The sequence below is a fragment of the Oncorhynchus clarkii genome, chromosome 21 (assembly GCF_045791955.1).
Source record: "Oncorhynchus clarkii lewisi isolate Uvic-CL-2024 chromosome 21, UVic_Ocla_1.0, whole genome shotgun sequence".
NCBI lineage: Eukaryota > Metazoa > Chordata > Actinopteri > Salmoniformes > Salmonidae > Oncorhynchus > Oncorhynchus clarkii.
In genome coordinates, this window is record NC_092167.1 from 32,312,715 (window position 1) to 32,327,824 (window position 15,110).

The 15,110-nt window shown below is 47.5% G+C and overlaps 1 protein-coding gene across 2 annotated transcripts in view; it reads right to left on the reverse strand.

Moving 5' to 3' along the window:
* LOC139378911 (sushi, von Willebrand factor type A, EGF and pentraxin domain containing 1) overlaps positions 1 to 15,110 on the reverse strand; it is a 132,821-nt gene that overhangs the window by 37,523 nt on the left and 80,188 nt on the right. For both annotated transcript variants that reach the window (XM_071121513.1, XM_071121514.1), the window contains exons 9-19: positions 10,840 to 10,969; positions 9,822 to 9,929; positions 6,468 to 6,599; positions 5,879 to 6,070; positions 4,664 to 4,785; positions 4,355 to 4,460; positions 2,978 to 3,181; positions 2,636 to 2,872; positions 2,215 to 2,376; positions 1,161 to 1,322; positions 582 to 743 (exon numbers count right to left, since the gene is read on the reverse strand). In XM_071121513.1, the coding sequence (XP_070977614.1) occupies positions 582 to 743; positions 1,161 to 1,322; positions 2,215 to 2,376; positions 2,636 to 2,872; positions 2,978 to 3,181; positions 4,355 to 4,460; positions 4,664 to 4,785; positions 5,879 to 6,070; positions 6,468 to 6,599; positions 9,822 to 9,929; positions 10,840 to 10,969 (1,717 nt within the window). The remainder of the gene's footprint in view (positions 1 to 581; positions 744 to 1,160; positions 1,323 to 2,214; positions 2,377 to 2,635; positions 2,873 to 2,977; positions 3,182 to 4,354; positions 4,461 to 4,663; positions 4,786 to 5,878; positions 6,071 to 6,467; positions 6,600 to 9,821; positions 9,930 to 10,839; positions 10,970 to 15,110) is intronic.

Here is a 15,110-nt window from a genome sequence, read left to right on the forward strand (position 1 = left end):
GGGAAAGAGAGAGAGACAGAGAAAAAAGAAAGATAGAGAATCAGAGAAGAAAGGAGAGAGAGAGTTTCCACTCACCACCAAACTGGCAGACACTAACAAAGCTCATTTAGTCTGGTTGGCCACATCTACCAGCCACCGTTTGTTCGCACCCTTAAGGCTTTTAATTCCTCGGTTATTTCCATTCAGTAGTCACATGACGAAATCATTTCCATTCTTTCCTGATCCTTTTTGCAAACCCTTTTCCATTCAGTGGCTCAGTCTCAAACAATGATGTATGTCTATGGTCTTAAATTATACCCTGGTACCCATCCAGTGTCATTTTGACCAAAGCCATGTGTCAGTAGTCCTATGGGGGAACGCTATAGGGAAACAGGGTGTCATGAAGTACACTATAGTTCAGTTCATACTTTATTGGAATTTTTTTGGCTGCATATATAAGAAACAGGGTGTGTTTAGTGCACTGCATAGGGAATAGTGTGTGATTTTGTGCACTACATAGGGAATAGTGTGTGATTTTGTGCACTATATGGGGAATATTGTGGGATTTGAGACTTAGGCAGTGTAGTGTAACAGTAACTCACTGGAGCAGTGCTGTATCGCGGTGGCCCCGGTGACTGTTGTGGTGCCGTAGAATGGGCAGGAGAGGCAATAGGAGCGGCCGTGGTCTGGCTGGTAGTAGTCTCTGGGACAGGGGTAGCAGGGGACCAGCCCTGTGCGAGAGAAATGACCTGCCAAACATGGAACTGGAAGGGGAGAGGGAGGGAGGGAGGGAGGGAGGGCTAGTGTCACTAATGAAAGTATGGAAGTAAGCACAGTAATCACATTTTTATGCTAGGTCGGTGAGTTCAGTCTGAATGTAAATGCAGTCATGTCTGTGTTTCCTCTCCCCTCTGACTCTCTCTCTCTCTCTCTCTCTCTCTCTCTCTCTCTCTCTCTCTCTCTCTCTCTCTCTTTCTCTCTCTCTCTCTCTCTCTCCCTCCCTCCCTACATCCCTCCCTACATCCCTCCCTACATGCCTCCCTCCCTACATCCCTCCCTACATCCCTCCCTCCCTACATCCCTTCTTCCCTCTCCCTCTCTCGCTTTCTCTCCTCCCTCCCTACATTACTCCTTCCCTCCTTCCACCTCCCTCCCTCCCTCCCTCCCTCCCTCTCGCTCACCTCCACACTCAGCCATCTCCCTTGCCCCACTGGTGACGGTGGAGGTCTCATCCGGACAGACCAGACACTCTCTGGATCCCAACCCAGGCTGGTAGTACCCCAGCGGGCACGACTCGCACGTCTCTAGCCCGTTCACAGAGTAACCTCCAGGCTTGCACTGCTCTGAAACACACCCATGGAAACACATACAATATAACATATACTAATAATGAGTTTATTGAGTTTATAACCTTCAATATTATTTAGGAGTAACACCACCTGGTGTTATTACATTCATGAGGAGTAGAGTTGACGATACAGTATTTTAGGACCAGGAGTTTCCCTGGTCAGATCCAGCTAGTTACTGGGACCAGGAGTTTTCTTGGTCAGAGAAAACTAGTTACGGGGACCCAGAGTTTTACTGGGCAGAGCCAACTAGTTACTAGGGCCCAGAGTTTTTCTGGTCATATCCAACTAGTCACTGGGACCAGGGGTTGTCCTGGTCAGATCCAGCTAGTTACTGGGACCAGGAGTTTTCCGGTTCAGATCCAACTAGTTACCGGGACCCAGAGTTTTCCTGGTCAGTTCACATGGCCCTATGTACAGTATTACCAATGTATGAGTCCACCTGAGTACCTTGTCCGTGTGTTTAACCTTGTCCGTGTGTTTAACCTTGTCCGTGTGTTTAACCTTGTCCGTGTGTTTAACCTTGTCCGTGTGTTTAACCTTGTCCGTGTGTTTAACCTTGTCCGTGTGTTTAACCTTGTCCGGGTGTTTAACCTTGTCCGTGTGTTTAACCTTGTCCGGGTGTTTAACCTTGTCCGTGTGTTTAACCTTGTCCGGGTGTTTAACCTTGTCAGTGTGTTTAACCTTGTCCGTGTGTTTAACCTTGTCCGGGTGTTTAACCTTGTCCGTGTGTTTAACCTTGTCCGGGTGTTTAACCTTGTCCGTGTGTTTAACCTTGTCCGTGTGTTTAACCTTGTCCGTGTGTTTAACCTTGTCCGGGTGTTTAACCTTGTCCGTGTGTTTAACCTTGTCCGGGTGTTTTTTCCTTGTCCAGGGGATAGTGTTTTACCTTTGCACTCGTCCTGGTTGCGTGCGTGGAGGTAGGCTGTGGAGGATCCATCGGGACAGGTCTTACACTCCATCTGACCCTCCTGATCCTGGTAGGAACCCAGCCAGCAACTCTCACACTCTGCGTACTCCAGGGAGTAGTAGGTCCCCACTGGACACTGGACTAGAACACACAACAACACACATTATAACCACACATATTAACACATTACCACATATAACCACACACAACCAGAGAATAGTTAGTAGGTCCCTACCGGACACTGGACTGGGACATCCAGCAACACAAAGGAACAGTGTAAGGCCAAACCTTCATTTATTCATCCATCCATTCATTAATTTGTTCATTTGTACACTGTGAACCTGGTGACCATACTGCGTAGACATACTGCACGGTGTGTATCCCACGGCCCACTACTCACCACACATCCTCCCCTTCAGTACAGACCCAGGTCGACAGAACAGAGAGGCCCTCTTGCTCTCCAGGGACTTGGGGTCAGCCACCACGATCATCTCAGACGACACGTGATAGGATGACAGCGGCTGCTTGGCCAGCGTCCGCTTCAAGCGATTGGTTAGCTGCTCCAGGATCCGCAGCAGGCGCTTCTGATTGGCTACCTCCACTGAGTCGTTCCGGGACGAGGGCTGCGGGATGCTTGCTGGGAGAATGGACGCAGCTCAAAGGACGGGACTCGAAACAACAACACAAACAGATTCAAGTGCACAAGTTCACTTTGTTTATGTTGAGCGTGCCACCAGCCTACCTGTGATGTTGAAGAATATCTGTATCTTGTGGTCTCTGGTGGTGATCTTACGGTGCCTTTTGCTGCGGTAGTGGGAGGTTCCCGTCCTGGAACTACCACCCTGCTGCTTGGGGGTTCGTGGGCTGTCCGTAGCGAAGCCCGAGTCGAAGTAGGCATAGTCCTGACCGCTCTGGGGTCCCAAGTTACTGCTCCATCCTCCTGGGCCTTGGAGAAGGAGAGGGAGATGGAAAGGGGCGGGAGAGGGGAGGGAGAGGAGAGGGAAGGGGAGGGAGAGGAGAGGGAAGGAGAGGGAAGGGGAGGGAGAGGAGAGGGAAGGAGAGGGAGATGGAGAGGGGCGGGAGAGGGGAGGGAGAGGAGAGGGAAGGGGAGGGAGAGGAGAGGGATGGGGAGGGAGAAGAGAGGGGCGGGAGAGGGGAGGGAGAGGAGAGGAGAGGGAAGGGGAGGTAGAGGAGAGGGAAGGAGAGGGAAATGGAGAGGGGCGGGAGAGGGGAGGGAGAGGAGAGGGAAGGGGAGGGAGAGGAGAGGGAAGGGGAGGGAGAGGAGAGGGGCGGGAGAGGGGAGGGAGAGGAGAGGGAAGGGGAGGGAGAGGAGAGGGAAGGGGAGGGAGATGAGATGGAAGGGGCGGGAGAGGGGAGGGAGATGAGATGGAAGGGGCGGGAGAGGGGAGGGAGAGGAGAGGGAAGGGGAGGGAGATGAGAGGGAAGGGGCGGGAGAGGGGAGGGAGAGGAGAGGGAAGGGGAGGGAGATGAGAGGGAAGGGGCGGGAGAGGGGAGGGAGAGGAGAGGGAAGGGGAGGGAGAGGAGAGGGAAGGAGAGGGAGATAGAGAGGGTCAGGAGAGGGTCGGAGAGGAGAGGGAAGGGGAGGGAGAGGAGAGGGGAAGGAAGGGAGAGGAGAGGGGAAGGAAGGGAGAGGAGAGGGAAGGAGAGGGAGATGGAGAGGGGCGGGAGAGGGGAGGGAGAGGAGAGGGAAGGGGAGGGAGAGGGAAGGAGAGGGAGATGGAGAGGGGCGGGAGAGGGGAGGGAGAGGAGAGGGAAGGAGAGGGAGAGGAGAAGGAATGAGAGGGAGATGGAGAGGTGCGGGTGAGGGGAGGGAAAGGAGAGGGAAGGGGAGGGAGAGGGAAGGAGAGTGAGATGGAGAGGGGCGGGAGAGGGGAGGGAGAGGAGAGGAGAAGGAAGGGAGAGGGGGTTATGAAGAGCAATGGTTAGGAAATACTGTACATACATCTCAAGGCCCTACTGCTTGTACAGTACATTCTTATAGGTGGGATAATTCCTTTTTACAGATCTAACCAGGGAAGAAGCCTATAACAAGGTCACATGATCACATGGTTAGGTGGTCAGGGAAAACTCCTGGTCCAAAAGCATATGAAGGTCTTACCGATGGCGAATCCATTTTCATAGTCGTAGTTGTACTCCAGACAGTGGCCTTGGGATATCACCTCTAACTTGCAGGCAACATCATCGCGACTGCAGATGGTCGGGAGCTATGGATACAATTGCGAGAGAAATGAAACATATACAGTGTGTGTGTGTGTGTGCGTGTGTGCGTGTGTGTGCGTGTGTGCGCGTGTGCGTGTGTGCGCGCGTGTGTGTGTGTGTGCGTGTGCGCGCGCGTGTGTGTGTGCGTGTGTGCGTGTGTGTGCGTGCGTGCGTGCGTGTGTGTGTGTGTGTACTCCTGTGTTCTCACCATGTCTCCTAGTTTAGTGTTGAACTCCCCAGTGAAGAACTTGACCAGATCCAGGTCATCACAGCGAGAGGCTTCGAACAGCATCTCAAAGGGCTTGAAGCCGTGGTTGGCAATACGGTTCACTGAGAGTACGGACAGGACACGCGCACGCACACACACACACACACATGCACACACACACACACACACACACACACACACACACACACACACACACACACACACACACACACACACATGCACACACGCGCAGGCATGCACGCGCGCACACACACACACACACACACACACACACACACACACACACACACACACACACACACACACACACACACATACACACACACACACAGTCAGAATTTAAATCATGTGTAGTCTGTATGCACACATAATACTGTAACTGTAACATAAGAGGAGAAAAGAGAAAAAAGATGAAAAGAAAATGGATGAAATCTCTGTATCCCAAATGGAACCCATTCCCATACCCAGAGCCCAAAGACCAGAGCCCAACGACCAGAGCCCAAAGACCAGAGCCCAACGACCAGAGCCCAACGACCAGAGCCCAACGACCAGAGCCCAAAGACCAGAGCCCAACGACCAGAGCACAAAGGCCAGAGACAAGAGCCCAAAGACCAGAGACAAGAGTTCAAAGACCAGAGCCCAAAGACCAGAGCCCAAAGACCAGAGACAAGAGCCCAAAGACCAGAGCCCAAAGACCAGAGCCCAAAGACCAGAGACAAGAGCCCAAAGACCAGAGCCCAAAGACCAGAGACAAGAGCCCAAAGACCAGAGCCCAGAGACAAGAGCCCAAAGACCAGAGCCCAAAGACCAAAGCCCAAAGACCAAAGCCCAAAGACCAGAGACAAGAGCCCAAAGACCAGAGACAAGAGCCCAAAGACCAGAGACAAGAGCCCAAAGACCAGAGACAAGAGCCCAAAGACCAGAGACAAGAGCCCAAAGACCAGAGACAAGAGCCCAGAGCCCAAAGACCAGAGACAAGAGCCCAAAGACCAAAGCCCAAAGCCCAAAGACCAGAGCCCAGAGACCATAGACCAGAGCCCAAAGACCAGAGCCCAAAGACCAGAGCCCAAAGACCAGAGACAAGAGCCCAAAGACCATAGACAAGAGCCCAAAGGCCAGAGCCCAAAGTAGTACACTACTGTATATAGTGAATAGGGTTCCATTTGGGATGCACCTATGACTAAGGTCACTCACAGGAGCAGTCGGGTCTATCGGGCGAGTGTGGCGGCTCCCACACTCCGTTGTTGGCACAGAAGTAGCTGTGGACAGTCTGCCGTGTGAAGCTGTATCCAGCGTTACAGTACAGAGTACAGTTGACCCCGTCCTCTTCATCAGAACAGGCGAACCCCCCGTTCACTGGCGCAAATGGTTGCTCACAAGTAGACCCTGGGACATAAGAAAGACACACATGGTTTTATGGGTAGTATAGTTATGGGGCTGGCTTAATTATATTGAATTAAAAAAAAAAAAGCAAGAATGAACTTCTATTTGTTGCATGGGCACCCTGTCTCTACATTGATGAGTAATGTGGTACAAGAAGAAGTAAGGAAGAACTGTGGATAGCAAAGGAGCAGTACAGTACCAAACAAGTGATTTGAGATCTATCCCTAATCTCCAAATTAAACATTGTGTAACAAAATGAATGTGACATAAAAACATGATTATTTAAACATCCCTTTAATTCCCTCAAGAAGTCCAGAATACAGCAAAGATACAGAATCCAGTAATCCAGTGAACTCTAGGAATACTCTGTTGAACTCTAGTAAACTCTACTTCCTGTTACCTTGTACAGTGATGGTGAGGTCACAGGTGCGATTGTTGCCTGCCTGGTCGGCAGCTGTGTAGCTCACCACCGTCTCTCCCACAGAGAAGAGAGAGCCGGGTGTGTGGGTGGTGGACACACTCAGACGCCCACCTGGGAATGGTACACAACACAACAACAACAATAACCAACACTTACATACTGTACAGAAGCCAAAATGATATTACAGACCTGTCTATGTGCCAGTTGCTACATACATCTTTGGACTCATAAATTCAAAAAATGAATGTATAAATGCCTCATGAGCTTAGTTCAACTTTCGTACCCCATCAGAACCCAAAATATACACTTTTGTACTCTTTTGTAAACAAAGTAAATGTAAACAAACACCATATAGCCTCAAAACATGGTTAAAACTCTAATTTTGATATCATGGATGGTCGATCCTTGCATCCATCGCTCTGTCTACTGTATGAATTTGAGAGTGGTTTAATTTCTCCATCGCCTTCCCTAAGGTTTTTGACAAAACAGGGGCGGGGATTATTATTTGTTATCGTTTCAACTGCTACAAACAGTGTACTTTCTTATCATTTCTTATCATTTTCTCGGTTGAATGCAACCTTCCCACAATCAAGACCAAAATTATGATCATTAGTTACTGATTAGCAGTGTTCAAGGTCTATACAGTATATTTCCCAAAAGTGTATTGCACTTTTGGAATAGGCCATCAGAGGGCAGTGTTGGGTTGCCAGTTAGTGTATACATAGCAGAATGAGTAACTGTGGGATGAAGTTTCCCCTAAGTACAGATCTAGGATCAGCTCCCCCCCAATCATAACCTTAACCATCAGTGAGGAAAATGTCATACTGACCCAAGATCAACGTCTAGAGGCAACGTCACTTTACTCCAAATGAGTCAGTCTAGTCCTGGTAAACCATATAAGTTATAATAAAGCAGGGCATGTTGACACATGAAAACGTCTGGCTGGTGTCTCTCTGGGCATCACATGGCACCAGAATAATAATCATCATCTGGGCAGTCTGGGGGTAATTGCTACCAGCTGGAGGGATGGATAGGTTGGCGAGATAAAGAGAAGAGAGAGAGTTGGAAAGAGGGAGAGAGATAAAGAGAGAGAGGGAGAGAGAGAGAGAGAGAGAGAGAGAGAGAGAGAGAGAGAGAAGAGGGATCTCCACAAGCTGACCTATCATATTCCTCTCCCACGGACACACACACCACTTTAAACACTTTATTTGAATCCACCAATCAAATGTACAAAAAAAAGCATCCAAACATTTCAAGTGCATCGCACTCGAGGGTACAGAGAGCACCTCCTTCCCCAAACAGCTAGGCTGCCCATGACTGCTGAAACAGAGCAGTACCTAGCCAATTGCTTTGCCCTAGTTGTTGTCAGGCCCGCAATCTGGAGGCCACGCACTGCAAGCCTGCGTACGTGGCCAAGACTACCAAATATCAGCCCCACCAGATTGCACCTCCACCCGAGGCTGTCCGAGCGTGCCCCGAGGGGCAAAGGCCTGCTCCTTGTGGACGTCCAATGAGCAGCCCACTTCCAAAATGAGCACCTCACCCTGGCCTCCCCCCACAACAACAATATTTGGTGTATTTATCTGAACTATAATGCATGAAATGTGTCACACACACACACACACACACACACACACACACACACACACACACACACACACGCACACACACACACACAGACAGTAGAGAAGAGAGACATTCTCATTCCTGCCAGGCTGACAAGTCTGGCTGAGTGGTGTCCTGGCCGTGTCTGCCCAGCCAGCCAGTCTCTAATTAAATAGAACCCAGGCAGCACCAGGGACAAGTGCGTGTGTGTGAAGCGGGGGGCTGGGGGAGTGTTGGGAATCAGGGCGTGGGCCTGATGGAAAAACAAAACATGCTGACGTTGGATCAACGTCGCAGTGACGTCGTCGCGCCACCTCAGCTGAAAACCACCATGTGGTTACTTCTGTTTGTTGAAGGCATATCATGTGTGGACCTTGGCAGGAAGGTTAGTGTGTGTGTGGGTACTGTATGCGTCTGAGTATAAGTCTGAGTATGTGTGTGCGTTCATGCGTGTATATACTACGTGTCTACGCTAGGTGTGTACGCACACGTGTGTGTGTGTGTATCTATTTCTGTGTGGACCTCGCTTTGTGCACGGGGGCATTGTCATACTGAAACAAGAAAGGGCCTTCCCCAAACTGTTGCCACAAAGTTGGAACACAGAATCATCTAGAATGCCATTGTATAATGCAGCGTTAAGATTTCCCTTCATTGAAACTAAGGGGCCTAACCCGAACCATGAAAAACAGCCCCAGACCATTATTCCCCCTCCACCAAACTTTACAGTTGGCACTATGCATTGGGGCAGGTAGCATCCGCCAAACCCAGATTCGTCCATTGGATTGCCAGATGGTGATGTGTGATTCATCGCTACACAGAACCTATTTCCATTACTCCAATGGCGGCAAACTTACACCACTCCAGCTGACGATTGGCATTGCGCATGGTGACCTTAGGCTTGTGTGCGGCTGCTGGCCATGGAAACCCATTTCATGAAGCTCCCGACGAACAGTTCTTGTGCTGAGTGTTGCAACCGAGGACAGACATTTTTTTACGTGCGTTGTGCTTCAGCCCTCGGCAGTCCCGTTCTGTGAGCTTGTGTGGCCTATCACTTCGCAGCTGAGCCGTTGTTACTCCTAGATGTTTCCACTTCACAATAACAGCACTTACAGTTGACTGGGGCAGCTCTAGCAGGGAATACATTTCACGACTGACTTGTTGGAACGGTGGCATCCTAGGACAGTGCCACGTTGAAAGTCACTGAGCTCTTCAGTACGGGCCATTCTACTGCCAATGTTTGTCTATGATTGCATGGCTGTGCGCTCAATTTCTACACCTGTCAGCAACGGGTGTGGCTGAAATAGCCGAATCCACTCATTTGAAGGGGTGTCCACATACTTTTGGCTATGTAGTGTACCTGTATCTCTCAGATGTCTGAAGTGAATTGAACCGCACACCTCTTTAATAGCATGGCAATGACATTAACATACTGTCTGTACCACACCCTTGTCTGTCTGTCTGGTTCCCACCATTCTATTGTCACACACACACACACACACACACGCACACACACACATATGCACATACTCAGACACACACACACACACACACACATTATTTCCCACCGTCTCCTTTTTCCAATCACCTGACGGAAAAGACCCTGTTTAACCATTAGTCCCCTCTGGAGTGAGAGAGAGAGAGAGAGAGAGAGAGAGAGAGAGAGAGAAACCGAGAAAGAGAGAAAGAGAGAGAGGGAGGGGAAGAGGTGCAGTCTGGGATACCGCATACCTGAGTTGTCGGAAAACTGCGGCACCTCCCAAACGACGACCGTCTGCATGTCTGTGGCCTGGAAAGTGGGTGGCGACCTGCACCTGTCAATCACAGGGGGCTCCGTATCTAGGAAGGAACACCATCACCGTTGTCAGGGAGGGAACAAAGTTTGACCATGACAACCAAGTATGCACAACACATTTAGAAGAGGTAAAGAAGGACATTTCATGTCCACCTGAATGTTGGATTTTGATTGAGTGTTTAGCATTGTAGCTACGTTAAATTAGAACTTCTAACATATTAGCAGTAGTGATATTCCTAAAATCGGATGACAATACAATGGAACCCTATGTTAAAGTATGCTACGTTATATAGTCTTAGTGGTAGGCGCTGTTTTCAAGGGCACCAGTTAAACATGTGTGTGTAATTTTAAAAAAACACTGCGTTTCTTCATAATAGCACATGGAAATGTTTACGGCTTACCGCAGTGCTTTTCCCCCTTGAGTTCTGAGGGTATCCAGTGTGTGACACTGGACACCCTTATTTTTCACACGTTGTGCACTTGAGTTTGCTCGGCACCTGTGACTACTGTGTAGACGAGTTATTTAGCCAGACGCTTTTACCCAAAGTGACTTACAGTAGACGCGTGTTTAATACGTTATGTGCGGGCCCACGAGGGAATCGAACCCGCAACTCCGGAGTTTCAAGTACCAACTGAGTCATTGGAAATAGGAACTACCACAAGTATTTCCTGAAAACGTAACCTGATCAGGAAAAACTCTGGCCGCTAATTAAAAGCTACAGTATAACTAGGGCCTGGAGTTTTTCCTTTTCCTGGGTCAGGTCGTGTGGTCAGGAAAAATCAGGGCTTGTTTCACATTGGTTTTGTTTTGTTGAGTTGTTTTATGATTGGGTTGTGGTTCTAATATGTGGTTGTGATATGTGTTTGTGATCTGATGGTTGGGTGTGATGTGGTTATGATGTGGATGTGATGTGGTTGTGATGTGGTTGATTTTTGGTTGTGATCTGACCTCACCAATGACAGTGACAGTGAAGGTACAGTTAGCCTGGTTCCCGGCACGGTCTGTAGCTGCGTAGGTGATCCTCTCCTCTCCTATAGGGAACAGCTGGGGAGGGGTGTACACAGGTTTCACCTGGACCAGGACCTAGAGGGCAGAGGTCGGAGGTATTTGATTTTTGATTTGATTTATTAGGATCCCCATTAGCCGACACCAATGGCGACAGCTAGTCCTAATGGGGTCTGACACAAAACTAAAAAGACATTACAGACAAAGGACTTTACAATTGACATAGATTTAAAAACATTAACATTGAGTGTGTGTGTGTGTGTGCGTCTATCAGTTATACATACAGTACCAGTCAAAAGTCTGGACACACCTACTCATTCAAGGGTTTTTCTTTATTTTTACCATTTTCTACATTGTAGAATAATAGTGAAGACATCAAAACTATGAAAGTACACATATGGAATCATGTAGTAACCAAAAAAGTGTTAAACAAATCAAAACATATTTTAGATTTTAGATTCTTGATGACAGCTTTGCACACTCTTTTGACTGATACTGTACATGCCAGTACATACACACAACAAGTAGGTTACATGCGGGAGAGGCGTTGTGCCGTGAGGTGTTGCTTTATTTGTTTTTTGAAGCCAGGTTTGCTGGTCGCTTTCGTTATATAAGATGGTTCTGTATAATACTATATCTTTCCTTGAATTTGTTCTGTGAAAAGACCCCTGGTGGCATGCCTGGTGGGGTAAGTGTGTGTGTCAGTGCTGTGTGTAAGCTGACCATGCAAACAATTTAGAATTTCCAACACATTAATGTTTCTTATAAAAACAAGAAGTGAGGCAGGCAGTCTTTCCTTAACTCTTAGCCAAGAGAGACTGGCATGCATAGTATTAATATAAACCCTCTGATTACAATGAAGAGCAAGACGTGTCGCTCCCTTCTGCTTCAGCTGCAGCTTAACTAGGCTTTTCTTTGCATCACTTGACCATATGACCGGACAATAATCAAGATAAGATAAAGCTAGAGCATGCAGGACTTGCTTTATGGAGTGTTCTGTCAAAAAAGCTGAGCATCTCTTTATTACGGACAGACCTCTCCCCATCTTTACAACCATTGAATCTATATGTTTTGACCATGACAGTTTACAGTCTAAAGTAACACCAAGTCATTGAGTCTCTTCAACTTGTTCAACAGCCACACCATTTATTACCAGAGTCAGGTCTAGAACTTAGGGAATGATTTGTACCAAATACAATGCTCTTAGTTTAATAGATGTTCAGGACCAGTTTATTACTGGCCACCCATTCCAAAACAGACTGCAACTCTTTGTTAAGGGTTTCAGTGACTTCATTAGCTGTGGTTGCTGATGAGGAGATAGCTGAATCATCAGGATACATAGACACACATGCTTTGTTTAATGCCAGTGGCAGGTCATTGATAAAAATGAAAGAGTAGAGGGCCTAGCGAGCTGCCCTGCGGTACACCACATTTGATGTCACCATGTTTGACATTAGAGAACCTTCCATTAAAGAAAACCCTCTAAGTTATTTTAGATAGATAGCTCTGAATCTACGATTTGGCAGAGATTCAAAAGCCATAACACATAATTCTTCTCAACAACAGGTTATGATCAATGATATCAAAGGCTGCACTGAAATATAACAGTACAGTTCCCACAATCTTCTTATTATCAATTTATTTCAACCAATCATCAGTCATTTGTGTCAGTGCAGTACACGTTGAATGCCGTTCTGTACAAGCATGCTGAAAGTCTGTTAATTTGTTTACAGAGAAAAAGCATTGTATTTGTTAGGGGTAATTAGGGGTCATTGGTCAATAGAACACCGTTACCATTCAAGGTCCTAAACGATATCTTAACCGCCATCGATAAGAAACAATACTGTGCAGCCATATTCATTGACCTGGCCAAGGCTTTCGACTCTGTCAATCATCACATCCTCATCGGCAGACTCGATAGCCTTGGTTTCTCAAATGATTGCCTCACCTGGTTCACCAACTACTTCTCTGATAGAGTTCAGTGTGTCAAATCGGAGGACCTGTTGTCCGGGCCTCTGGCAGTCTCTATTGGGGTGCCACAGGGTTCAATTCTTGGGCCAACGCTCTTCTCTGTTTACATCAATGATGTCGCTCTTGCTGCTGGTGAGTCTCTGATCCACCTCTACGCAGACATCAGCATTCTGTATACTTCTGGCCCTTCTTTGGACACTGTGTTAACAACCCTCCAGATGAGCTTCAATGCCATACAACTCTCCTTCCGTGGCCTCCAACTGCTCTTAAAGGCAAGTAAAACTAAATGCATGCTCTTTAACCGATTGCAGCCTGCACCTGCCCGCCCGTCCAGCATCACTACTCTGAACGGTTCTGACTTAGAATATGTGGACAACTACAAATACCTAGGTGTCTGGTTAGACTGTAAACTCTCCTTCCAGACTCACATCAAACATCTCCAATCCAAAGTTAAATCTAGAATTGGCTTCCTATTTCACAACAAAGCATCCTTCACTCATGCTGCCAAACATACCCCCCGTAAAGCTGACCATCCTACCGATCCTCGACTTCGGCGATGTAATTTACAAAATAGCCTCCAATACCCTACTCAATAAATTGGATGCAGTCTATCACAGTGCCATCCGTTTTGTCACCAAAGCCCCATATACTACCCACCACTATGACCTTCTTCCTTTGGCCGCCTCTCCTTCCAGTTCTCTGCTGCCAATGACTGGAACGAACTACAAAAATCTCTGAAACTGGAAACACTTATCTCCCTCACTAGCTTTAAGCACCAGTTGTCAGAGCAGCTCACAGATTACTGCACCTGTACATAGCCCATCTATAATTTAGCCCAAACAACTACCTCTTCCCCTACTGTATTTATTTATTTATTTAGCTCCTTTGTACCCCATTATTTTTATTTCTACTTTGCACATTCTTCCACTGCAAATCTACCATTCCAGTGTTTTACTTGCTATATTGTATTTACTTCACCTTTTTTTACCTTTACCTCCCTTATCTCACCTCATTTGCACACATCGTATATATACTTATTTTTCTACTGTATTATTGACTGTATGTTTGTTTTACGCCATGTCTAACTCTGTGCTGCTGTATGTGTCGAACTGCTTTGCTTTATCTTGGCCAGGTCGCAATTGTAATTGAGAACTTGTTCTCAACTTGCCTACCTGGTTAAATAAAAAAAATATATATATTTTTATTTTTGTTACTCAATAAACCCTGACAGGTTTAGTTCCTCTACAGTATTCTTCCTTCCTTGGGAGTTTTTCCTTGTTCCTTTACACTGTGCTACTGTTTGCTCTTTGGGGTTTAGGACTGGGTTGATGTTTTTCACCTTGTGACTCTTTGTGAAAAGCTGTTCACGAAAAAAGATTAAAGGTAGATTTAGATGATGGAAACTCAGAAAAAAAGGAAACACCCCCTTTTCAGGACCCTGTCTTTCAAAGATCATTCTTAAAAATCCAAATAACACAGATCTTCATTGTAAAGTGTTTAAACACTGTTTCCCATGCATAAACAATTCATGAACATGGTCATTAAGGAATGGTCGTTAAGACACTAACAGCTAACAAACGGTAGGCAATTAAAGTCACAATTATGAAAACTTAGGACACTAAGGAGGCCTTTCTACTGACTCTGAAAAACACCAAAAGAAAGATGCCAAGGCTCCCTTCTCATCTGCGTGAATGTACCTTAGGCATGCTGCAAGAAGGCATGAGGACTGCAGATGTGGCCAGGGCAATAAATTGCAATGTATGTAATGTGAGACGCCTAAAACAGCACTACAGGGAGACAGGATGGACAGCTGATCGTCCTCGCAGTGGCAGACCATGTGTAACAACACCTGCACAGGATCGGTACATCCGAACATCCCACCTGCGGGACAGGTACAGGATGACAAAAACAACTGCCCTAGTTACACCAGGAACGCACAATCCCTCCATCAGTGCTCAGACTGTCCGCAATAGGCTGAGAGAGGCTGGATTTAGGGCTTGTAGGCCTGTTGTAAGGCAGGTCCTCACCAGACATCACCGGCAATAATGTTGTCTATGGGCACAAACCCACCGTCGCTGGACCAGACAGGACTAGGAAAAAGTGCTCTTCACTGACGAGTCGCAGTTTTGTCTCACCAGGGGTGGTGGTCGGATTCGCGTTTATCGTCGAAGGAATGAGCGTTACACCGAGGCCTGTACTCTGGAGCGGGATCGATTTGGAGGTGGTTGGTCCATCATGGTCTGGGGCG